The 24,808-nt window shown below is 37.1% G+C and overlaps 1 protein-coding gene across 8 annotated transcripts in view; it reads right to left on the reverse strand.

Moving 5' to 3' along the window:
• Positions 1 to 911: 911 nt before the first annotated feature.
• The window catches only part of PWWP2A (PWWP domain containing 2A), a 104,556-nt gene continuing 80,659 nt past the window's right edge, over positions 912 to 24,808 (reverse strand). For 3 of the 8 annotated variants that reach the window (XM_059917618.1, XM_059917614.1, XM_059917617.1), the window contains exon 2: positions 13,455 to 15,946. In XM_059917618.1, coding sequence (XP_059773601.1) covers positions 14,263 to 15,879 — 1,617 coding nt within the window. In that variant the 5' untranslated portion in view covers positions 15,880 to 15,946 and the 3' untranslated portion in view covers positions 13,455 to 14,262. Of the gene's footprint in view, positions 3,104 to 5,593; positions 5,714 to 6,704; positions 6,810 to 13,454; positions 15,947 to 24,808 lie in introns of those variants that run through there. The other 5 variants (XM_059917616.1, XM_059917621.1, XM_059917620.1 and 2 more) reach the window with 5 other exon arrangements.

Below are 24,808 nucleotides of genomic sequence, written 5' to 3' on the forward strand. Positions count from 1 at the left end.
GCACCCAAAGTTGCATCTGTGGCTTTTGTTACTCATTCCCTCTATCTTGTAGGAGTTGTATCTATAAATATACTGACATGTATACAAGATGATTAGGAATGGTATTGCAGGGGGTCTCTTCTAAGGCCTTCCCAGATAATACGCACATGACATGTTTACCTTCCCTGGTTCTCTCGTTCCATTTTCATTTGTGGGAAACTTGAGGGAAAAAAAAGATATTAACGGAGCCAGATTCCAGTGGCCTCCTTCTTACACTCGTTTAGATAAACTGAAATGGGAGAGTGTTTGTGATAAAAGACTCTATGATACTCTGGAATAACAGGCAGCCTTCTAAAGGACTGCTTTACTCAAATGGGGAAAGAAAAAAAAAACCAAAAACGTACGCTGACTGAAGTTTCTGGGTTAGCCCTAAAAAATCTCAACTGTCTGGTAGGTATCAAGAGGCTAATTTTTCCTGACAACTGAGTGTTTCTGGTCAAACACTTGACCTAACGTTGGATGTACTGGGCTTTTAAAGAAGCAACCATTTATCCATAAGGGCAAGACTAATTAAAATTAGGACAAGCCCAGCAGTAAATGTTTAATTACATCCAACTCTGAATGATAGGTTATTCGTTTCCATCAGAAAAGAAAACAGTAATGTTGGTGCACAGGTTCATAATTAAACTATTCTCCTTTCCTCTATACTTGGTCATAAAGACATCCCATTGAATCTCCCAGTGATTAAAACTACAGGTTGTTCTCCTAAGGAAGCAGTGCTAGTTAAAACAGCTCCCTAAAGGACAAGTGGCTGAATTTCAACAGTTTAAAGAATAACCTTTAAAACCTAACTCCTAAAAAGTAAATGAATAGTTTTTAAGTAACTAAATTTTTTAAAAAATCAAGACTTTATTGGATAAATGTTACACAACATTCTTTAACATTTAGGTCTCAGCATAGTTTAGATGAGAAACAATTTTTGTCATTCAAGTCCACAAAATGAAATAGGCTTGTGAAGATTTGAAACACAGACAAAGGAAGCATGAAGCAAAGCTTAAATATTAAGCAACTAAAGCAGTGAAAGTGAAATAGCAACATGGTATGTCTAGATTTTAAATACCACCAAGTTTCATTTTTAAAAAAGTGAAAATCTGGTTTATAACAAACACCGCTGAGAATTGTCTTAAAAAATATTTAGATACTTACTTAAAACCTGATCTCTCCCAGTTCTTTTGCCTTTATATTACTTCTTGGTCATTTCCATCACTCTGCAATTAGAATTTTTGATTACACAAAATCTGCTATGACCTGGGAGTTACCTGGTTCTTGAAGTGAGCCTGAAAGGTACTGCTGGGTTACATACCTGAAAGAACAAGAGGGACCCGAGCCTAAGCTCTGGGGCCAGAGAGCAGGGCGCCACTGAAGTGTGCATCATCTTTAGAACTCCCTGCTGCTACAGTTCCTGAGCTGACTTTTTCAGACTTGATCAAATGTATAATGACTTCATGATCAATAATTTTCCATAAAGACAATTTTAGAATGCAATCTAGACTTTTAGTTACTTACGGTGTAATTAGGATTTGCATTAACTTGCTAGAAGCAAGACTGCCTACCTTTTCTTGAGTTGTAAAACAAATCCTAGTCAGGTATAGTAAATATTCTAAAACTCACCCAGAACTTTTTGTTAATCTTGAGTGTGGGGTTAATAAGTAATTCCAAACCTATACTGTAAGATTATGCAAAGCTTAAGCCAAATGCTCAAGTTATGTTGCTTCAAATGAATTTTCTATTTTTTTCCTTTTTTTGTATTAAGTAATCAATATGGATTATCTTCCTGGCTTAAAAAATAAATCAGTATTGCCACTAAAAAACTTCAGGTTTATTATTAAAAGTACGGCACCATCAAATATAAAATGCCTTAAAAATGTAGTACTAACAAACAGGTCCATCTGGTTTTCTCATTAATGTTTTCTCCATTCATTAAAAAAGAAAAATTAAGGTTTTTCATAATATGTATTTTTCATAGACAAGAAAAACATTACAGTCTCCATTAATAAGAATTCATACTTTATGCATGAAAAGTTCACCATCTTTATGCGTCTGTTCCTGCTGCTTGTTCCCCAGGGTCAAGTCCCATCTGACACCTGTGAGGATCTCTTGCACTTAGAAAGAGAGGCTCTCTGTGGAGAGAGGTCAACATCAAAATTCAGGTATTATCACCTTTTCTGAACTAGTTCAGAAATCTGTAAGGATAGGGAGAATAGTAAAAGCCTTTCCAGCTCAGCAGAATTAAGAACTGGCTCTTAGAGTAGTACATTTTCACTCCAAGATCAACACTAGCCTAATCCACTTTGAGTCAGAATTTGAAAGATAAGAATGTAGTTATGAAAATGTGCACAAAATATTAAATACTGGTGGCAAATAAATACATCTTAATATGTTCTAACAAGCAAATGTATATTTAAGATAATATAGCCCTGCTTTACTAAAGATCCAAATTTTCTTAGTGGGTTGGGGACACTTTGCCATCCTTTTAGTAGGATGTGTTTGTTTATTAGATAATCTTTTCTGTGGTTTCCACTGGCATCCTGAAGGAAACATTGGCCTCGGCATTTGTGACTATTGCTGTTTGTTTCATTAGAAGAGCCATTTTAGAAATACCTTTGTTCATATCTGAGCTGATTAACATAAACCTTGGAGAAAGCACAAAGTTTTAATATGAAAAATAATTCAGCATTTCTGTCATCATCTCATGCCTTTCAGGCGTGTCCAAACTGTACTGAGAAGAACTTCATGTTCAAAAGAAGGTACTGTCAGTGATTCTTCACACATAAAATTCAAGAGAGTTCTTTGCGTATTTCACATCACTTTTCTCATCTCATGCATAATTTATTGCAATAGTTTTGTAATAAAATATTCCCCTAATACCTTTTCTTCGGTTTAATATAGCACAATTTGCAAGTGCCCCTTTATAGACTGTTGGTTTTAACCACTGCCTGCATATTTACTTCTTAGTGCAGCTTTAAAAATCTGAGTCTCCAATTTCATTCAGTCCTGATGCTCTGGTGTTCTCTGTCATTGTGGTACAGGTCCATGAAACCAGCAGCCTGCTAATGTCTTTGTGCTGAAATATAGTAAAGAAAAGGAAGAAAATGTAGTTAAGCACAAGTAATTATATGAGAAAAATGATGTCCTTGTTTAAATTAAGCCCTATATAGACTGTGGGATCACACCTGATTTTTTACTTTAAATCAGTTAAACCTGACCAGTGTAGATTTTTTGAGAAAACAACTTACTGCCACTGTAAACCAGCAGAAGCATTCATGTTCTTTCTGAAGTATATCTGGCCAAATTCCAACATAAATAAAATGGTTTTCACCTTCACGTAGTCAATCTGCACTTGAGTGTGTTTTTTTAAGTACTTATTTATGAATATTTGCATAATAAAGGGAATTTTAGCTTTGTTCTTTATGCTGCCATTTCACAAGTAACAATATGAAAGTTTGCAAGTCAGCTTCGCTGCTGTGGACTATGAAACACCAGCAGCCTTCCTCTAGCACAGGCTTAAGAAGCAAATGTATATACAAAACCAGACTATGGAAAAATCAGCTGCAGATGACACTGTCTACATATGTGCAAGAGCACAACAGAGGGGGGTGGAGGGTGCCTCCCCAGAGGCAGACACACACAGCACGTCAGAAGGCATCAAGAGCACCATTTTGCTACTAGAAGAGAACTTAGGTACACTGGTTCCATTGACCAGTGTCCCTTGTTACAACAACAGCAAACCAAGTTATCAGCAGAGGCACTCTGCACCATACCTCCAACAAAAGGCCGGACTCTGAGCAGAACCTTTATAAAGGGCAAGGCTTATAGAAATTACTGCTAAGTAGCATGACCAGAATGCCCAACATTACCGACCTCCCTTTGATATCAAGAAGTAGTAGAATCCTATTGAAACGCTCTACAATCCCTGGTTATGCCTCTCAAACCTGGGAGCCTAAGTACCAATAAGAGTTTGAATTCCAAAAGAGGTGATCCATGGAAAGAATAATGATTACTTTTGGTCAAATGTATTTTTAAACCAAAAAGATATGGTATCTTCAGTGGAATAATAACAGACAAAACAAAATTGCAAAAAGGAAAAAAGAAAAACCACCCCCATCCTTCCCAATATTTGACTATGAAACACTTCAAAGTAGATGTATTTCTCATTCTTTGATGATAGAACTCTTGATCTTATGTTAACTTCCCAGTGCTGCCATATTTCATTCACTTATTGGATCAAGGCCTATAAAATAAATTTCACAGGGCATTCTATCACATTTCTTCTCAAGCAATGAAAAATTGCTTCTAGCCATAAATACTGCACACATCAAAACAACAGCAGTCCCTGCTTACTAAAGCAACAAAATCATTAACATGGTTTTAAAATTTGACATTGAGCTAAGAAAAGTTTTTATTTTCTAAAAATAAGATATTAAACTAATATGATCATAATACTAATAAATTTAGACTCATATGGAAATTTGCAAGTAAATATCACCATTTTATAAACTGAAAGAGAAGAAAAGGTAAACAGCCAGTTCCATGTACAACTCCATTTCCTTCTGCTTATGACTCTCAATATTTGGCTTCAACCTTAGTGAGGCCTATTCCAGTTGGCAGGAAAGCCAAGGATTGAAGCAGATCTTACTGCTACTCCTATGGGAGGTGCAGAAAATTGAAAATGCTGTTCCCTCAAGGGGTCACCAGGTAGCTACAACTCCTATACAGCTAAGAGTCCAAAATACCGCAGCCTTAATCTCTGATCCAAAATGTGCCATTCTGACCCAGTTTGCAAATTATAGCTCGTAGACAATGATACAGCCCAATTACAGCTCTTCACTAGCTTCAAACATCAGAGTTAAATAGCCTTAATTCAAGAAAGCAAAAGAAAGATCCTAAGTTCAAAAGCAGCACAACAAAAATCCCTAAACCCTTCCTGCCATATAAGAGCCCCAAATAAGGATTTTGAGCATCATCTAAGGAGGTTTTAATAAATGTACTTAAAGAAATAGATTACAACTACACCTCAGCATTATCTTTTGCCACCCTCTAAGTTTTGACTTGCCTTATGTAAATGACAGTGGTTTTGAGGTTGATTTAATTAAGAATATACATACGTTCATATACGGATATATATATATATATTCTTATATATTAAGTAATGACTGAGAAGTTAAAGTAATGAATATAAAAGTGACAAAGACTGAGATAGTAAAAGATAAATCCACTAGCTGACTTTCCATGGAGACTCAGTTGCTACTTAACATAATTCTGCAATCTGACACCCAACTTCTACCACCCTACGAGAAATTCCTCTGCACTTATGGAAGCTCTCAGGAGGCCGGCTCTACCTTTTTTTTAAAATACAGCAGGTAATATTGACTGAAAGCTATTTTCACTCATGAAAACTATCACCAACATGAGGTACACCCAGCTACCAAGGTCAGTGAAAACAAAGGAAAAAGAACTAGTGCATTCTTTTACATCTAGCCTAATCTACTTTGGGAATGGTAAGAGATGACATGATGCCCTCTTCACTTTGTGGCAGGGCTTAACACAGACAGACCTGCCCGTTTCACTGTTAACTTCAATGCTCCCAGTCTGAATCCACAGTGGTCTGTCAGACACTGTAAGGGAGCAGCAGGACTCGTCACTGTCTGATGTAATAGCTGCCATTTGTTGAGACCTATGGTAGAAAAAACCAAGTTAACAAAAATAGAGCATTTGAGTTCTTTTTCATCCATTTTACCAAAAAAAAATTTAAAAATAAGACCAAAATTCAGGTGAATTTTTATAACGAATTTATTCTAGATAACTTGCTGGCTTCACACAATGTGAAGCTCTGGTACTAAAGGAAAAGACTTGAGGTGTGTACACACCAGTCTTGTCCAGGAGAGGGCACTCTCCAGCCCAAGACAGTTGAGCTGCAAAATGCCTTAAGGCTCATGAAGACGTTGCCCTCCAATGCTAACTCACAATTTAATGCTCCTGACAAAAAATTTTTACTAGCCTAACACTAGCCTAGTGATGGAGTAGTCCTGACCTTCTCAGTATTCAATAAGGGCCAAAGTTGTCATCCCTATCTGTATCATATCATTAATGAGCTCAGAGACACCGTTTTGAAGAATCACCAAAACTGCCTGAATCCCTTTCTCCTTAATGCCAATGGCACCTGTGCATACTATTCAGCACCTGAACTTAGTGAGGTAACACCTGCTTGAAATAAGTTTGACAAGGTAAGCTTTCTCTTAGGCTTTCAGAACAGAGACTTCAAATGAAGGATTACTATTTTAAGCCTTATTTTTTATTAACCTATTTGCTTGTTTCCTTGCTTTCCCTACTTTAAGTACAGTATAAATAAGAAAAAACTCATCTATCATATCAGTGTAGGCAATGCTGGGATCACTGATTCAGACAATGTCCAGTCCCTGTAATATTTTTTTAATGCTGAATCAGAAGCAGTAGCATATAATCAAAACCTTAAAAAAAACCGGCTTTTCTGACACTGAAAAGGAGAAACTATACACCTGATCTATAAAGAAACATGATTACTTCTGAATTTTAACTCAGAGGAGAACAATTTTCTTAAATGTGGTTTAATAATGAGGTTATTTACCCTTTTGTTGATGGGAAAACTTAAATATACTATTAGCTACAACCCAACAGCAGTCACACAAGAAAAACAGAAATATGAACGCACAAAGAATTTATCTTTTGAACCTCTCCCTCCGTGGGTAAAACTTAGGTTTCAACAATCATTCTGAAGAATCTCCTTTTCAATTCTAGGCAAGAGGAGAGTCAAATCAAAGAATGATCTTATTCCTGTGCATTTTACCCCTCCAGCGCCCAGAAATGCCGTGTAAAATAGTAACATGCAAGACCCCAGTCCACAGAGCCTGGCCCGTGAGTCTTTTGTGCTAATGTTTAAGATGAGTATCCCCTCAGTGCTTTTTAGGGTCTCAAGGTTTTTCTTTAGAAACTGACCACACTTGCAGGACCCATGAGGAAGTGCCAGGAAGCCCCAGCAGCGGGGCAGTAAATGGACGGAGACCCTCATGAAAGGCGGTGACTTCACTGGGAATTACTTGTTTGGTCCTAAGGGAAAGCTCACATTCAACAATGGCAACTACTCCTGGGGGGCAGCAGAGATATAAAGGGGCAAATCAGAACACGGTAAGAACTTTCAGTCTCCTTTGTAGAGTGCACGAAAGAAGGAAGTAGAGGTCACACTCTTAGGGCAAAGCCCAGAATTAAAAACTGAAGAATTAAGATTACTGTCTTCCTGAACACTCAATATAAATTTTCTCTTAATACAGTGTAGCATGATGCAACATGAACAACCAGGAAAAGAATACATAGTGCCTCATTTTACAACAGACATTCTGGTTTTCCGGCCCTAATGCTATTTTTCTAACCAGTTATTTCGTTAGGGTTTTAGACAAACTGCACATAGTTCTTCCCAGCATACCAGGACAAACACCAAGATGTGCCACTCCCAGCCGGATTCCCTACTAAAAACTAAACGGTGAGGGGAAATCATAGGTTTGTAATCAACAGCATCTCAAACATGAGCCGTGGGTAGAAATGACTACCCTCTGGAAAATATGGCCATGCCGCACACAGATCAAGGCCTTGGAATGTGAGGTATTTCCCTCTTAGAAATGGGAAACCATCTACTTAATCATACCAGTGGCAATAAAAGAGGATGTTCAAATTAATGTCCACTTTTTCACCATTTGGCAAGATATTAAAATAATAAAACATCAGGGTTCCAGGAAAACACAGTATCTGTACAAAAAAGCTAATTTACACTACTTAAGAGCTGACAAGTACAGCTTTGTGGTTCTAATGCCTTTGGAAAGTCCTCCTAAGAGGACCTCTACCCCACTGAGCCCCACCAGCTCAGATACTTTTCATGCCTTTGAAAGGATCTGGGGTGTGCTGGGCTTCTGAGATGGTTACTGATCATTAGTACGTAAGTGTCGGAATCATAATTACTTTTCCTCATTCAAGAGTTGAAATGTTAGTGGACTTCTCCCCTCACCATATTCCCCATGACCTCCAACCCAGTTGCCCTCCACAAATGCCTGTTGGGACTAGTCAGACCATGCCTACTTCTAGATATCTGTGGATGATCATACTCTGATTATTGGAATTTTCAGATAAGAATAACGTCGCTGTAACACTTTTTAAATTTATACTGCATGTATGTTGAAGAAAGATACTATCAAAAGCTACCAGAATGAAATTTCTATGCCACATACAGAAAGTGCTAGTTGTGGTAATGACAGCAAGTATTTACGTAAGTCTTGTGCCAGGCACTTTATTGCTTTAAACATTTAAATTCTCACAATTACCTTTTGAAGAGGTACTATTTCTCTCCCCCATCTCACAGATCATGACACTGAGGTAACCTGCCTAGGCTCACACAGCTTGTAAGTGGCAGATCCAAGTCAGGCTTTGCCTAGGAAATCTGGCTCAAGAGCCTGTACTTTCAACCATGTGCCTGAAAAGTGAAAAAAAAAATGATCCTTCGCTCAATAAAAAGACTGATACCGAGCACTATTGGTGCAAAAATGTTAACGGACGCTCCAACTCACCTGCATCACTGGCAAGTTACATTCTCATAAGCTTCTATTTCTATCATTTACACTGAACAGGATGATCCTCTCACAGTTGTATTTAAAAAAGTCTCCCCAGGCAAGCCAAAAAAAAACCTATTATACTTTACCTGGGGGGAAAAATGTATTCCTTCCAGGACTTTTCAGTAGCTTTTAAGTGAATCTTTGTGCTGCAGAGAACTAAGTGAGGGATACTGAGGGTTACAAAATTATCTTAAATATTTAAAAAACAAAAAACAAGCTCTTGCTACAACTTGATATGTGTTATAATTACAAGTTTTTTAGTTTACATGAAAAGGAAAAAGTGTGATTATAACATAGCCATAACACTTTGGCTATGGGTTATCTGGTATTCCTTCTAGATACCCACACTGGATAGAAAAAATTATAAGGAGGTTTCTGGCACTAAGACTTCTAAGGCAACAAAAGGTTAACGGTCCCATTCTTATGATACAAGGAAAATTCCATATTTAAATAATGGCTGTGTTTTCAGCCTATTTTTAACGAGATCTTACAAATATCAGGAATTTAAAGAAGAAATATTTCATGCACTTTTAAACCAACTTTTAAGACAAGTAATTTTAGAACTGGCCAGTTTTCAACATCAAAGTTTTATGAAATTGTTTTACAAACCAAAGTGTCTAACAGAAGAAGGCCCACAGGTTAGACCATATACCACAGCCATGTAATTTATTCAGTTAAAAATGAGAATTTGACCAGAAATTCACTATTATGATAAATCCTGGTAACTTTTGAGTCTATTTTCTTCATTTCCTTTACATATCCCCACAACCAATCTTTAATTTATGCTAGCATAACATAGGAATCTATAAGAAAAAATTCAAGATTGGCAATTAGTTTTTTCAGAGATTAATTAGATACAGTAAATTTGACTCTATCCAAGATGGACTTTAAGGCATGATATAAAATTCAGTATTTCCTACCAATGTGTAGTATACAAGATGATCTTAGAATTTTAATAGAATTATCTACATGTCAAGGCATATTTGTTTTCCATTGGTAGTACTGACATAAAAAGTGGAAAAACGGTACACATATGAAAATATGGTAAAGAGTGTGATGGTATGTAAATAGTTAAAGTTTTGGAAACTAATTTAATTAACTCCATTACTAAAATCATTTAAATGGTTTCCATATACGCAAAATTGGTTTTGTCATTAGGAGGTGATGGTTTTAACCTAAAACCTACTCTTAAAGAGTATTTAATAGGTAAATGCAGTCATACTAATTGACCTAAAAATTTTACCAAGAGGTAGTTATAGTTCTTAAAAATGGGGGCACCGTTAGCCCCGTGCAGCACTGCAGGTTGATTAGGAAGGAACGCTGGAAGCCAGGCTGCCAGAACAATACCATCCAAACTTAAAAGATTTGTATCAAAAAACAAGTTACAGATGGATGGTAGTGGTGACTACACAACATGGATGTACTTAGTGCCACAGAACTGTACTTGAAAAAATGGTAAAAATGGTAAACTGTATGTTAGGTATATTTAATAATATTTTAAATACCAAAAAAAAACAAAACCCAGCAAATTACAATGCTCTATTAATATGAAGGAAAAAATGATTTCCACCTAAAGTCCCAAAGAAAGTAAACCAGAAAAAAACGCTGTTTGAGTCTATAAAGGTTAAGTCTCTTACTTGAGTAAAGAATAAACAAAAAAGAGTTGAGCTTTTCTCCTCTGATCTCAGAATCAACTGTCCACGGTAAAAACACCAAGATATCCTGGAAAACTAAAAATATACAGATCACCTATATGACTTTAATTACTGAAGCTTTCATTTTTTTATTTCTATTCACTCTTTGTTAAATGGAGTACAGTAAATGTACACAAACTGTAAATACTGAATATTAAGAGCCTAGTAACTAAGTCAGAACCAGGTAAAGGTAATTAAGGCAGCTTAGCTGTTTTATTTCTCCTGGCTATTGGCACAGCACCAGCCTTCTGTTCTATTTCTGAATTCCCTCTATCAGGCATTTTAATTGTTTTAATAGCAACCATGTTAATACAATTCCAAAGCAAACACTAAATTTGTCCCAACTTAGAAACAGGGTCTTCAGAATTCTCTCTGGCAAATTCCCTATTGGAGGCCATCACCGGATACAGATCAAAACATTGTCCTGAATTTAAACATTATCAGCTTTTCTAGACATTTGCCAATCTCTTCTCTGCTATGAATACTACCAAATGTGAACCAGTGCAGCACAAGCTATAGAAAAATTCACAACTTAAAAGGAAAAATCTAATTTTAGATCCAAATTATAGGTTTCTTAAGGTATTTCCAATTCTCAATTCAGTTATTTTATATTAAAGAATGTGTATGTATATAAAAGAATGTAAATGTGTATCTTCAACATAACCAATAGTAAGTACAACCTGCTCAAACAGGGGTGCAACACTATTTTTAAATTAGAAATTCAGACCCGCTAATGAAGATATTCATTTAGCTGATTTTAGTAAGTTCCATGTCCTTTGCCTACAGTCCATCTTCATATCTATATTCCTGTCTGTTGTCTTTTCTACTTAGTAGCAATCTAAAATTATTATTTATAGATTTTCCCCATGAAAACCAAGTAGGGACACACCATCTAGTCCTGTAAATAGGCTTCAGACTAGTGAATTCTACTTTCTTGGTCTCACTGATATCTCAGGTCTCTGGTTCCACATCTATAAAGAGTCCCTTCCAAACTTACAGACCAGACCTTTTCTGGTCTATAAATTCTAGAAAACTGAATGAGAAAAACACTCTGATGCTTTACATTTCCAAAGATTTCTAGAAATAAAGACATCTTTAGCTTTCACAGCTTTTACGTCCCGTCGTTTCTCCCCCTTGCTAATCCTATTCTAACCACTTTTCTTAGACCACTAGAGATCTGGCCTAAGCCTAGTTTTCTCTCTGCAAGGGGGAAAACAAATACCCATTTGGTTGTCTCCATATAAAGAGTTCAGTGTCTCCTTTTTTGTTGTTGTTAAAGAGAAATGTAAGAGAAAAATGGCTACAATTACCCAATTCAACTCTATCTCCATCTACAGTGGATACTGGACAAATATATCTTAGCTGCTTAAGAAATTTCTGTTTGAAAACACTGTTTAGTATGCAGCTATTGGTTCAGTGTTTAGAACACACAGTACATCTTAAAGATTACAGAAATTCTTTCAAGCTTGTTTCCCTATTGAAACTTCTGATGAAATATGCCAGACTGCTGGTTTAAAACAGAGGGATTATTTGGCATAATAATAAGAGATCATGCACATTTGTGATTATGCTTCAACCTTTTCTTCAAAGGTATGGACTATATCAAACTAAGTGTTACTTTTATACTCAACAATCATGATTTTATCTTTTTCTTTCTTCTTTTTCTCCATGGCTTCTGAAACAAATCAAATTTAGTTTATCCCACAAGAGCACATTTGCCCAAGCACTTAACTACATCAGCAGTATCCACTGTCAAAACCATTTCTATGTTAGGATAAAACTCACCTGGATCATTACCCAAAGCCTTAGAATTACATAACTTAGGTGGCTCTTTGCTTTGCCTGGTTTAAATCTTCCTGAACCTTAGATTTCAAACTTTCAAAAATATCTGAATGAACAAATTCACTAATCTGAAACAGATACCCTGAAAATCTTTTAAGATACTTCCTTAAAACCCCTCAATCACACTATAAACTTCTTTCAACCTGTTATAATCAAAGAATTTTTAAAATACTATAATTATTTCTGTTTGCAGGAAAGAATATGTTCTATTCAAGTGAAACATTTTTTTTAATTGTGTGTTTATTATAATCAAAAAGCATTGACTGAGTTCCCCAGAAGAAATTCCACTTGCTTTTGCAGAAATCGGTACGTTACCTTAAGGAAGCTGACCGAAGACTACTGATTTTCAATCTCCATTAATCTTTTCATAATTAAGTCCATAGTAACTAAGATATTTCAAACTGCATTACTTAGAAATCCACAAAAAGTTGCTCTCTTTAAAAGTTCCAAGTTTCCAAAAGTGTCAAACTGACATTGTATCACATTTAAAAGCTAAGTTGGACGCCTAAAATATGAAAGCAACTTTAAAAATCTTGGGACAGACTTGCCTCCACAGGCAATCAATCAGATTTTTCACTAACAATACAAAGCTAAAAATGGAAAATAAGAAATCAAATCTTAGGGACAGATGGACCATGTAGAAAAATAGTGAGCTAAGTTACAAGCCCCAAAAACAATGATACCTGAGGCAGAAGATCAAGCAGAAAAGACATTGATTTTAATTACACAAATGTAAAAAAAGAAAAAGAAGCATGTGATGAAATACTAAAGCTAAAAATGAAATAATTAAAATCCATACACTTATGAGAAATTGGCTGGAGGAGGGTCTCAAGTCTAGAAGCATATCAGACCTCTATACTACAAAACCTCATTTTAAGAATATATTGATTAGTCACTTATTTGAATTTTATCATGCTTAGATTATATATTCCCTGATAGGGCAAATAGGAAAATAAGTGATTTTTTTCATCTCCTCTATACACTATTACAAAGAATAATTTTCTACCATCTTGAAATTTTTCAAAGCTTTTTGAGAAACACACACAAATAATTTGGATTTAGTCGATTTTATTTACAGCTTGTTTTTTTTACATTTCAGAGCATTACACAATTACATTTTCTCATTTTCTGACCTGCAAACAGATACCTTAAATGGAAATATTTTTTAAAAATTATCAAACTAGGTACATCCAAAATGCAACAATTACATATATGACAATTAATTCACAAAGTGTAATTTACCAGGACGTATCCTAAGAATTTAGGAAGAGCCAGTCAGGAGAAATCTGACCAAATTTAGCAATCAACTGTTTACATATCCAAAGACAAACCTATCTAACCTCCCAAACCAGAAGTCTGAAAGTTTTTGTTAAGTCCCCACTGGACAAGAGAGCGAGCGATGATTCAGACCTAGCCAGCCTTGACAGTCTTAATCCCAAATACTGGGCTATTTCCCCAGTGTGCAATTCAACAGCAAGCATCTCAGTTTGTCAAACATCTAAGTATCAAACTCCTGTGCCATTACGCACATAGAAAGGCTAAGTGTTCATTAATTAAAAAACAAGTAGTCATTACATATCCTCACTATTCCCCCTAGCTCACCAGCCCTTACTATGATCCCAGATATGCAACCTGTGTCACATAGTGACAGGCTATATTTGATACATGTATGTATCTATGCATACACACACACATATATTTACATGTGTGTATATACATATACACATACACACAGTACTAGGTACAAATGGCAATTAACAGTCCCTGCAAAAATTCATTTTCAGTTGAGGCTATGGCTCCTATGCCTTGGGGTGGTTTTAGACTTCAAAACTGAAAAATACTAAAATCTCACTTCCTTAAGACAAAATTTGATTGCTTGTTCAGTTTAAGCTTCTCAGTCTAAAAATGGCCGTAAGGTTAAGTATAAAAAAGCAGCCAACTGAATGCAAGTTCTCTCTCCAATTTGGCCAAGCTACCTCGTAGAAGTTATCCCTAACTAGACTAGAAAATCTGTGGCGCCTTCCAAAGGTTCTTGCCTACCTTACTGTCCATGTTCACGTTTCAAACTGTGTCAACAGAGCCCGCACTTCAGGGGTCAGCTGTTTGGCAGCCTTAGCTGCCTCTGTGATAGCCTTGCGATACAGGCCCTTTCTCTTCTTATTAAAGCGTGACTGGAAGTTTTCTAAAAAGGGGGAGAGTTGCGAAAGAGCCAGGAAAGATGTTGTTGGAGACCCGAACCATGAAATACGGGCCTCCTGTCGGACTAAAAGGCCGTTATCTTTCCGGCTCACAGTTATAGTAAGAATACGGGCTGGCCACCAGGGGAAGCCATATATCTTGGCCCAAACAATGTCCCCTACACATATGGTCCTGCCATCTGGTGTGACGCACTTAGAGACGTTTTTGGAAAAGACTTTCATTTTCAAGGAATTACTGAGCTTTTTCTCTTCCTTTGAAGAGGAGGAAGTAGAGGATGTGGAAGGTGCATGCATACAGCCTGGAGGAAAATCAAAGCTTTCAGAAGAACTACACTCAGAGTTGGAGGATTTCAAATCATCTGTGCTATCAATGCTACACACTGAAGCACTGGAAGAGTCAGATTTCTTTTGATTTAAGGTCATGTAAACAGAGACATTGCTTCTGCTGCCCTTTTTGCCCAGCGTCTGTGGTTCATCCTGCTCACCAGGCACAAGCACTTCAGTTGTGTCCTGAACCTCACTGCTGGCCTCTTCAGGGCCTTTGGAGGGACTCTGATTTTCTGAAGGGGCCTCACCTGCTGAGCGGGTAGAGGTGCAGCGGGACTGGGGCTTTGGTGCCATCTTGCCGCTCCGCATTTTCTCCAGTCCTGTCTTCAGAGAAGAGTCATTTTCTTCATTCCTGTACCTCTGTGGTTTTAAACGAACCCGGGGTGGAAGGGAACCTGAGCTAGGATTCTGGTATCGACGTGTGAAATGGACTTTTGAATGTGCATTTTTGGACGTAGAGGTTTCACTTTGCTTCTTCTGTGCCTTTTCTTTGGCAATTTTCAGCACTTCCCGAGCTTTTGCATGATCCATGTTCTTATTCTGGAGCACTTTTTTAGTACTTAACTGAGCTTTTGATGTATTTGCCTGAGCAGAAACTTTGACTACTCTGCCTCTGCTGTGAGCAATATTTGAAACCTTAACCACAGCATTTCTTTTCTGGCTTTCATTTTGGTTTTTCCCATCCACCTTATGGTCAGTTTTCAGTTTTTTGTTCACAGTAGTTACACTTTCATTTCTCCGTTTTTTATCTTCATATTTAGAAGAGTCACTTGCACTACTACCTTTTCTAATTTCTTTTTTTTCAGCAACAACACTGTTTTTACACTTGTCACACAAGACTTGCCTGGGTCGTAGTTTAATAGCATTCATTATTGAAGTAGGTTCTTCCCTGTACATTTTTCGTTTGGGTCGCTTAATTTTCCGAGGAGGTGGCTGAGGTATTGATTGGTTATATGTGTCCCTGATAAACAAAGGGGGAGGATAAGGTGCTCCTTCATGGAAGAGAGGTGGTGGTTTGGAAGTCCACAGGCTTTCAGCCAAGCTCAGCTCAGGAGGCGGGACAGGAGAAGGGTCTTCGGGAACAGCACCATTCACTTCACGCTTGACATCTGTCCCTTCTTGGAATGTATTGTTTTGGAGCTGCATGGCTTCAGGTTTATCCTTATATTCCCTTTTGGGAAATACTGTCACAGGGATCCCATGGGGCCCAAACCTTTGAAAGAAATGAAAGGAAAAAAGAAGCCATTAAGTTAGTGTCTATAATTCAGTTTCTTGAAACACCACCTAATGTTTATTTATATGACCTTTCCTGAAAACTATTTCGCTTTAAAAAACAAAACCAAAAACCTACAGACAACCTCCCTGGGTCCCAAAGCCCTCCATTTTTGGGGGGCTTACATTTTAGGTCTACACTCAAAAAGAAATACTCAATAGTTGCTCTAAGCAATGCCATAATAGCTGATGTTATTTAAAATAGATCTTTCCAGTCTTCAATCAGTAAGGATGTTCTATCAGGTAGCTTAATAATTAATATCATTTGATATAACGTTCACTCAACTATAGACAACATGTCTAGTAAATGCAACTATAAATTTGTAACATACATATCTTCCTCTGGTTATAATGGCTTTCAAAAGCTTCACAAAACAAATTCAGCCCTAACTACCCCAAAATATTGAATCAGTAAAAATCCCATCTCAACTTTATTGTTTAAACACTATAAAGATTCAAAGGCATTTGCTTCTCTACTGTTCTACCCTAACTCTTATGGCCTTCATCCAACCCGGCCACCCTCCCAAGAAAAAAACCACAAAAATACTAGAAATTCAGATACTCAAATAACCTCAAAAGCAGACAGGTATAGAGCTATAGCTTTCTAGCTTTTTAAAATCACATCATACATTAAGAAATATTTTCACAGTACAATCCAATAAAATGTTTATGCATGTATACATGCATGCACATAAATACACTTAAGCAAAAGTTTCATTAAATACTTGACCTTATATTATGTGATACATAATTATATTTTTTTCTGCTCTGGTCTATTTTCATTTGTTTTGATGCTAGTCAGATGCATTAAATGGATTTCAAAACTCCCTTACAGGTCCAGACCCAGTTTGCAAAGCACTGGTATAGAACACAAATCTCTACAATTATCAGTTTCTAATAAAACAGGGGTCAAATAACCTTGTTTCTCATTTAGACTTAGAAATAACTGTGGTTTAATCTGCCTGGGCTAAACATCAAGAACCCTTAAATCTAAACTTGCTATACTCAGATTCCTGCATATAAAAATAAAATCACACTACCAAATGATTTCATCATGTACATGCTAATTTTAGGCACTCATTGAGTCAAACAGTACTGAACACAATACAATTCTAACACCAATCCTCTAAAGCAGAGGTGCTTAGAACCTAAGGACTGGCTTCAAGTAGTCAGGTAGAACCCCTGACATTATTCGATACAAATGTTTTGTATAGTTCTGTTTTTCTGGAGAATGAGTCTTCGTTCTCAGATTCTCTAAAATGTCTTTATGTCCCCAAAAAGGTACAGAATTCTTTGTTGGAAAGAAATCTTGAGATTAAGTTTCTAGGGCTGCAGATACACCTAAACTTGGGCAGGGATATAGGAAGAGCCAACACCAGGACATCTGGTTCCAACGCCTAAATGGTTTTCTTCCTGAAGTCTTGTTAGCTTGGCTACCACAAACCAACAACTTTTAGCAAATACAAACCACAAAGGAAGAGGAAAGCCTTTTTTACCTAGAGTGGGACAAATTTGGGTCTGGGCTAATCCACAAAGGAAGGACACATTCCCCACTATATCAAACTCTGCAAAAAGTAGCTTTCAACTCAACTATACTTCAATTATAAATAAATAAATAAATAGCTTTCTATTCTAGCATAGTATTTCGTACCCAAGTGTTGCTTCCTGACTACTTAACTGCAAGGCACTTTGAGCATCTGGCCTTAGCTTATATGGAGGTGCTCAACAACCACTTTTTCAAGGTGACAGGAAGACAGAGGTTATTTTTGTGTTTTAATCTAGAGCTGCATAAAACAATATAACTTAGGAGGTGAGACCACTATTTGTATTAACAATAAAATTTTCTAACTTGTATAAGAAGCCATCATTTTGCCCCATTATACTTTCACTTGTTTCCATAACTGAGAGAACAAATTTCCTTCCTTTTATTAGGAATAACTAAACCTCGAGCATCTTAAAAGTTTTTTACCAACTTTGTATCCTCAAGCAGTACTAAACCTCTCTAAATTCAGTTTTTGCATATGTAAAAGGGAGTAACACTATTTCCTACCTTAGAGAATTCAGGGGAGGATTAATAGGTCAACAAATGTTAGCCATTTATCTTGGCTGAACTTCATTTAATTTACTTCATTTAAGTAATATGATCTTACTTTCAACTAATAATTTACCAGAGTTTGGGATCCTTTCTATATCTCTAATTCATTATTTCAATGTGAGGATGATCCAGCCAATTACTTTAAAGCTGTTTATATCACATAAGCTGTGAAATCTGATATGTCTACCTTCATGGAGTTTAATAAGAACATTAATTTCACTTCTGGGTTTTTCTTCTTCCTTGCCTTTCCTTCTTAAGCATATAAAATACAAGCATTAAATGTTTTTAATAACATAGGGAGGCACTTAATTGTGTAATGATGAATGGAAACTGCAGGCACCAAAAGAAAAAGGGGAAAAAAAAAAGACTGGTAATGGTGGGTAGTGGATTGGCAAAAGCAGAAAAAAATTTTTTTAATTTTTTTTAACATCTTTATTGGAGTATAATTGCTTTACAATGTTGTGTTAGTTTCTGCTGTATAACAAAGTGAATCAGCTATATGTATATATATATATCCCCATATCTCCTCCCTCTTGTGTCTCCCTCCCACCCTCCCTATCCCACTGCTCTAGGTGGACGAGCTGATCTCCCTGTGCTACGTGGCTGCTTCCCACTAGCTATCTATTTTACATTTGGTAGTGTGTATATGTCGATGTCACTATCACTTCGCCCCAGCTTCCCCCTCCTCGCCATGTCCTCAAGCCCATTCTCTATGTCTACGTCTTTATTCCTGCCCTGCCACTAGGTTCATCAGTACCATTTTTTTTTAAGATTCTATATATATGTGTTAGCATACGGTATTTGTTTTTCTCTTTCTGACTTACTTCACTCTGTATGACAGACTCTAGGTAGAAAAATATTTTTAACTAATAATAAAACTTCCTCAAAGACCAGGAGGATAAATTATTGTAAGAGGAAAAGGGGAATCAGTGTCCTACTCCATCTTAGTAATCATTCTGTTACCCTTCCACGGACAACATTTAATACCATGGCCATGTTTTCAAACTGAGTGTGGAGAGGTTGGTTGTGGAATCAAATTTCATGGGTCACAGCTATGATTTAAATTAAAAAACAGTGTAAATATATGTAACTGCAATGAATCTGTTTCATGTATATATGTATATACAGGGGTCTACAGATAAAATATATTTGTAACTATGCTCAAAAGTTTGAAAGCCACTGACTTATGAAACTATTACCTTAATAAGAATATAAAGTAGGGCTTCCCTGGTGGCACAGTGGTTAAGAATCCGCCTGCCAATGCAGGGGACACGGGTTCCAGCCCTGGTCCGGGAAGATCCCACATGCTGCGGAGCAACTAAGCCCGTGAGCCACAACTACTGACCCATGCGCCACAACTACTGAAGCCCGCACACCTAGAGCCCCTGCTCCGCAACAGGAGAAGCCACCGCAATGAGAAGCCCGCGCACCACAACGAAGAGTAGCCCCCACTCGCTGCAACTAGAGAAAGCCCGCCCACAGCAATGAAGACCCAACGCAGACAAAAATAAATAAATAAAATAAATAAATTAAAAAATATATATATAAAGTAGCAACAAAATTATGTCTCCTAAAACCCCTAAAATCTAATTTCTCAAATACAGTCAGGGAAATCTGCAACACAACAACACTCGGTGGTGTTTGAAAATGGAGATTCTTAAGCCCTGCCCCAAGACTGGATGGTAAGACTCTCCTAGGGTGGAACCCAGGATCTAAATTTTTAGCAAGCATGTCTGCTTTAGCTTTTTCTAAGGTGAAGATATTTATGCCCCATATGAATGCTCACCAAAGAGTGACCTCAGCAGAGGAAGATTTTAATGATCAGTGGAGATGTGGAAAGCTGACTAGTGTCCCTTGCTTGAGCTTTTCCTAAAAGAACTTTTTACAAATACTCCATGAGTTGAGTAATAAGACTCAAACTATCTCTGCTCCTTCCCCTCCCCTTATTTGTGCAGCATGAGGGTATTTATTAATGTATTAGTGACTCATTCTAACCCTTACCCATTTACAATTTTTTGTACCCAAAAATTCTAAAGGAAAATTACTCAGGTATTATGGCTTAATTTAAAATAGCTTTTGGGGAAAACTAGGTAAAGTATACAAGAGACCTCTCTGCACTATCTTTGCAAATTCCTGTGAATCTATAAAAAGTTTTAAAACTAGCTATCATCTTAATAATTTAGGAGTAATGAATGTCAAAATTCTGAGGAGGGAGAATACTGAGGCTTACTAGTTATTTTGTGTCAAAGCAAGAGAAAATCACTGTGAAAAAGAATCTTCAGCTAACGTAAATGCGAAACAAATGCTCAGAAAAAAAGTTCAGGCGGGTTAGTTGAGACAGGCCCCAGTGTTCTTTCTGGACCAAACCTCCCTCCAATAAATATATCAAGGAAAGACAAAAAGAAAGCTTTCCCTCTCTTAATTCTTTTCTCTTAAAGATACTACAGTAGGAAAAAATTACATGCAACTAACTCATTTAAAAAAATATCTAGATGTATTTCATTTCAAGCAGATGTTTTCAGAAACTACCTCACTCCTTAAATTAGCAACAGGTTCAATCATAAAGGAGGGAAAACTGTGAAATAAGTTTATCCTGGTTCATGTTGCATCTCTGCAAGATTGGTTATTATGGCAGAGTTTAATCTCAGGACGAATGAAATTAGTTCAATAGTCGGCTACATGGAATAGAAAATTTTACAAAATTAAATGTATATCTATGCCTCAAAAAATTAAAAATACAAGCCAGCACATCCACTTCTGGGTATATAGCCAAAATAATTGAGAAAAAAGGATCTCAAAGAGATATCTGCACACCCATGTACATAGTAGCATTCACCGTAGCCAAAAGGTAGAAACAGCCCAAATGCCTCTTAACAGACAAATGGATAAACAAAGTGTGGCACATACATAAAATGCAACATTACTCAGTCTTCAAATAGAAATCCTGTCACATGCTACAACATGTAGGAACCTTGAAAACATTATGCTAATTGAAACAAGTCCATCACAAAAAGATAGTGTATGATTCCACTTACATAAGATATCTGAAGTAGTCAAATTTATAGAACGAAAAAGTAGAATGGTTGCCGGGGACTTGGGGGAGGGAAAAATCAGGAGTTGTTTAAGGGGTATAGAGTTTTAGTTTTGCAAGATAAAAAGTTCTGGAGATCTGCTTCACAACAATGCTAACGTACTTAACACTGCTGAACTATATACACTTAAAAATGATTAAAATGGTATATTTTATGTGTTTTTTACCACAATTAAAAATGTTTTTAATTGTCTATCTACCTAATGAAGAGTGGCAAGTTTGACGAGAAGCAGTATATTTCCGTGGTAGTAAAGGAATTATTAGTCCAGGGGAAATAGTAATTACACAGGACAACACCCTGACCTGAGGAAGGACTCAAGTGAACATTCACCAATGAGGGCACATGAAGATCACATGCCCACAGATGTGGTGCCCGAGCACACAACATTGCATGTATAACCTGAGCCTCTCCTAAGCAAGTATCAGACAACCCTAAATTGAGAAAGAGTCCCCATTACATATATTCTATATTATATTGCAACTAAATGCAATACATGATCTTTTACTGGACGAAAAAAGTTTTAAAGGACATTTTTGAGAAAAGTGACAGAGTAATGAAATATGGGCTACAAAACAGATAAAAGTTCTCTTATCAATGTTTCCTGAATTTGAAAACTATATTGTGGTTATGTACGAGAATATCTTTGATCCTGGGAAATAAATACTCAAGTATTAAGGGGTGAAGGAGAATGATGTATGCAACCTACTCTCAAATAGTTCAAGGGAAAAACATGTTTATATAAAGAATGATAAAGCAAATGTGATAAAATGTTAAAAATCAGTGCATCTAGATAAAGAGTTTGAGTTCTCTGCTTTGAAATTATTTCAAAATAAAGTTTAAAAATTATTTTTAAAAGTATAATCTTAGATTCAGTTTACATCTCAGTTCCATCAAAACTTTCAAGGAGGGACTTCTCTGGCAGTCCAGTGGTTAAGACTCCAGGCGTCTATTGCAGGGAGCACGGGTTTGATCCCTGGTTGGGGAACTAAGATCCCACATGCTGTGGCATGGCCAAGAAAAAAAAAAAAATTTCAAGCAAAGAAAGTATATAAAAAAGATTTGTTCTACTTAAGCATAAATGCCAGCAAACTCACCTGAAGTACCATTAAGCACAAAATCTATTCAAATACAAGTATGCTAATTAGTCACACAGTATAAAACTAGGTCCCAACCCTAGGACCTAACTGTAGTAGGTGAGACCACAGTCACTGCCAAAAGAGGCTACAGACTAGAGGGAAAGAAAGCACCGAGGATTAGTGATTAGGCAATGAGCTTTGCAGGAAACTGACTACACCTGGAAGCGTCCAAACAGGTTAAGTGAAGAGCAAAACAGCAGAGGCAGAGACTGGTTGCCCATTTTTGAATGTTGGTAGCCAACTTAAGTTAGTTTTAAAAAGTGAAACACTGAGCAGGTGCAGAAAAGCCAACAGGTGAAAAGACGCAGCGTAGGAATTACCAGTCAGCAAACAGCCCCCTCCATAGGAGACAGGTAAGGATTCAGAGGCTTAAACAAGCAACAAAATACAGATAACCATCTGGTGGAAAAAGAGGGCATGTTGGTGAGTGTATAAGGGAGGGTTAGGTAAGAGTGTGATGGATGAAGAATACTCGTCTCAAAAATAAATAAATAAATAAAAAATGGTTCCGAAGAACCTAGGGGCAGGACAGGAATAGAGATGCATATGTAGAGAATGAACTTGAGGACACGGGGAGGGTTAAGGGTAAGCTGGGATGAAGTGAGAGAGTGGCATGGACATATACACACTACCAAATGTAAAATAGATAGCTAGTGGAAAGCAGCCGCATAGCACAGGGAGATCAGCTCGGTGCTTTGTGTCCACCTAGAGGGGTGGGATAGGGAGGGTGGGAGGGAGACGCAAGAGGGAGGAGATATGGGGATATACGTATATGTATAGCTGATTCACTTTGTTATAAAGCAGAAACTAACACACCATTGTAAAGCAATTATACTCCAATAAAGATGTTAAAAAAAAAAAAATACTAGTCTCTTAAAAAGACAAGACCAGTGAAGGCTTCTGATTAAATATATAGTGATGGGACCAAAAGTGTACATCACTTCGTTAAAAAGTTTAGCTGTACTAGTCTGTTCCCACCATTTAATAAGTACAAAGAACACAAAAACATCTTCCTTTCCCTAACTTTGAAGTATGTCATTCTCAAATGTGAGCCCTTCTCAATTATGGTTTTTTAAAAAAATATTTATTTGGATGCATCGGGTCTTAGTTGTGGCTCGTGGGCTCTTTCGTTGCGGCGCGAGGGCTTCTACTTGTGGCGTGCAGGCTCCAGAGCACAGGGCTCAGTAGCTGGTGACCGGCGGGCTCTAGAGCGCAGGCTTAGTTCGTGCGGGCTTAGCTGCCCTGCGGCTTGTGGGATCTTAGTTCCCCGACCAGGGATCGAACCCTAGTCCCCTGCAATGGAAGTTGGATTCTTAGCCCCTGGACCACCAGGGAAGTCCCTCAATTATGTTTTAGAAGCATGTAAGAAGCAGAGAGACTGTAAGGACTAAATTTCCCTGATGAGACTATAACTTTCTCTTCATGACAAAGCCCATAATTTCCTCATAAGCCATCTGCCCCAAGGGGTATTGGGAAGAAAAGATTGAGACACAACCCCTACCATCCATCACAAAACTCCTAGTTATCTCATTCCCTCGTAAAATATAAATGTCATCCTTCCTTATTAAAAGGGGAAAGTTATACTTCACCAGTATTACCTGAAGCTTCCACAGACTTTTTCAAGGTATTTTGAAGATGCAGATTATATTGTAGGCCACAATACATTTAGGTTGAGTGGCTATTCAAGCAAACCCATTTAAGTGACTATAATAGCTGCTGTCATCTTAGTGCTGCCACTTAGTAGCTACTTCATAAAAGTATTATTAGTTAACAACTATATAGCATTTACTATGTGCCAGGCACTATTCTAAATATGTACTTATTTGCATCAGTTGATGTAATCATCACAATTTATAGCTGATGAAACTAAAGCACAGAGTGTAATGGCCTTCCCAAGATCACACAGCTAGTGAGCAGTAGAGACAAGACATGAATCCAGGCAGTCGGCCCAAAGTCAGGTTCTTAACCACTACTACTACTATTACTGCTTCCCCTCACTTCAAGTTACTTAACCCCTCTCCCTCCACCTCCATGCCCCCACTAAGGAAGTGGAGGAGCTAACAGGTACGCATACTCTTTTCTGAACCCCATGGAGGTGAACAGGCTTCAGAATTCAGAATTTTCCCAGTTTTCAAAAGATAATAAGCACCTATCATCAAGCGTATTACTATTTCAGCAGTAAAATGAAATGAAAGAACATTCACGCTAAATGGGATAAATACATACAATATGCTCACATAATTTCAGTCAGGTTAGGGTCTGCCACCAAAAAATTAACAGAAGGTTCAGTTTTCAGAGCTTTTTGGATATTGGATTTGCAGTTAAGTAACTTGACAGAATTGTCAAGATTAACTGCAAGATTAATTAAGAGTATACATAATTGCTTACCATACAGCCTAGTACACAGTAAGTAGACTTGATACATGGTAACTATTATTAGAGTAAAATTAAAACATACTCAATTCTGTTAACTAAGTGAA

Source organism: Balaenoptera ricei, chromosome 3 (genome assembly GCF_028023285.1).
Source record: "Balaenoptera ricei isolate mBalRic1 chromosome 3, mBalRic1.hap2, whole genome shotgun sequence".
Classification (NCBI taxonomy): domain Eukaryota; kingdom Metazoa; phylum Chordata; class Mammalia; order Artiodactyla; family Balaenopteridae; genus Balaenoptera; species Balaenoptera ricei.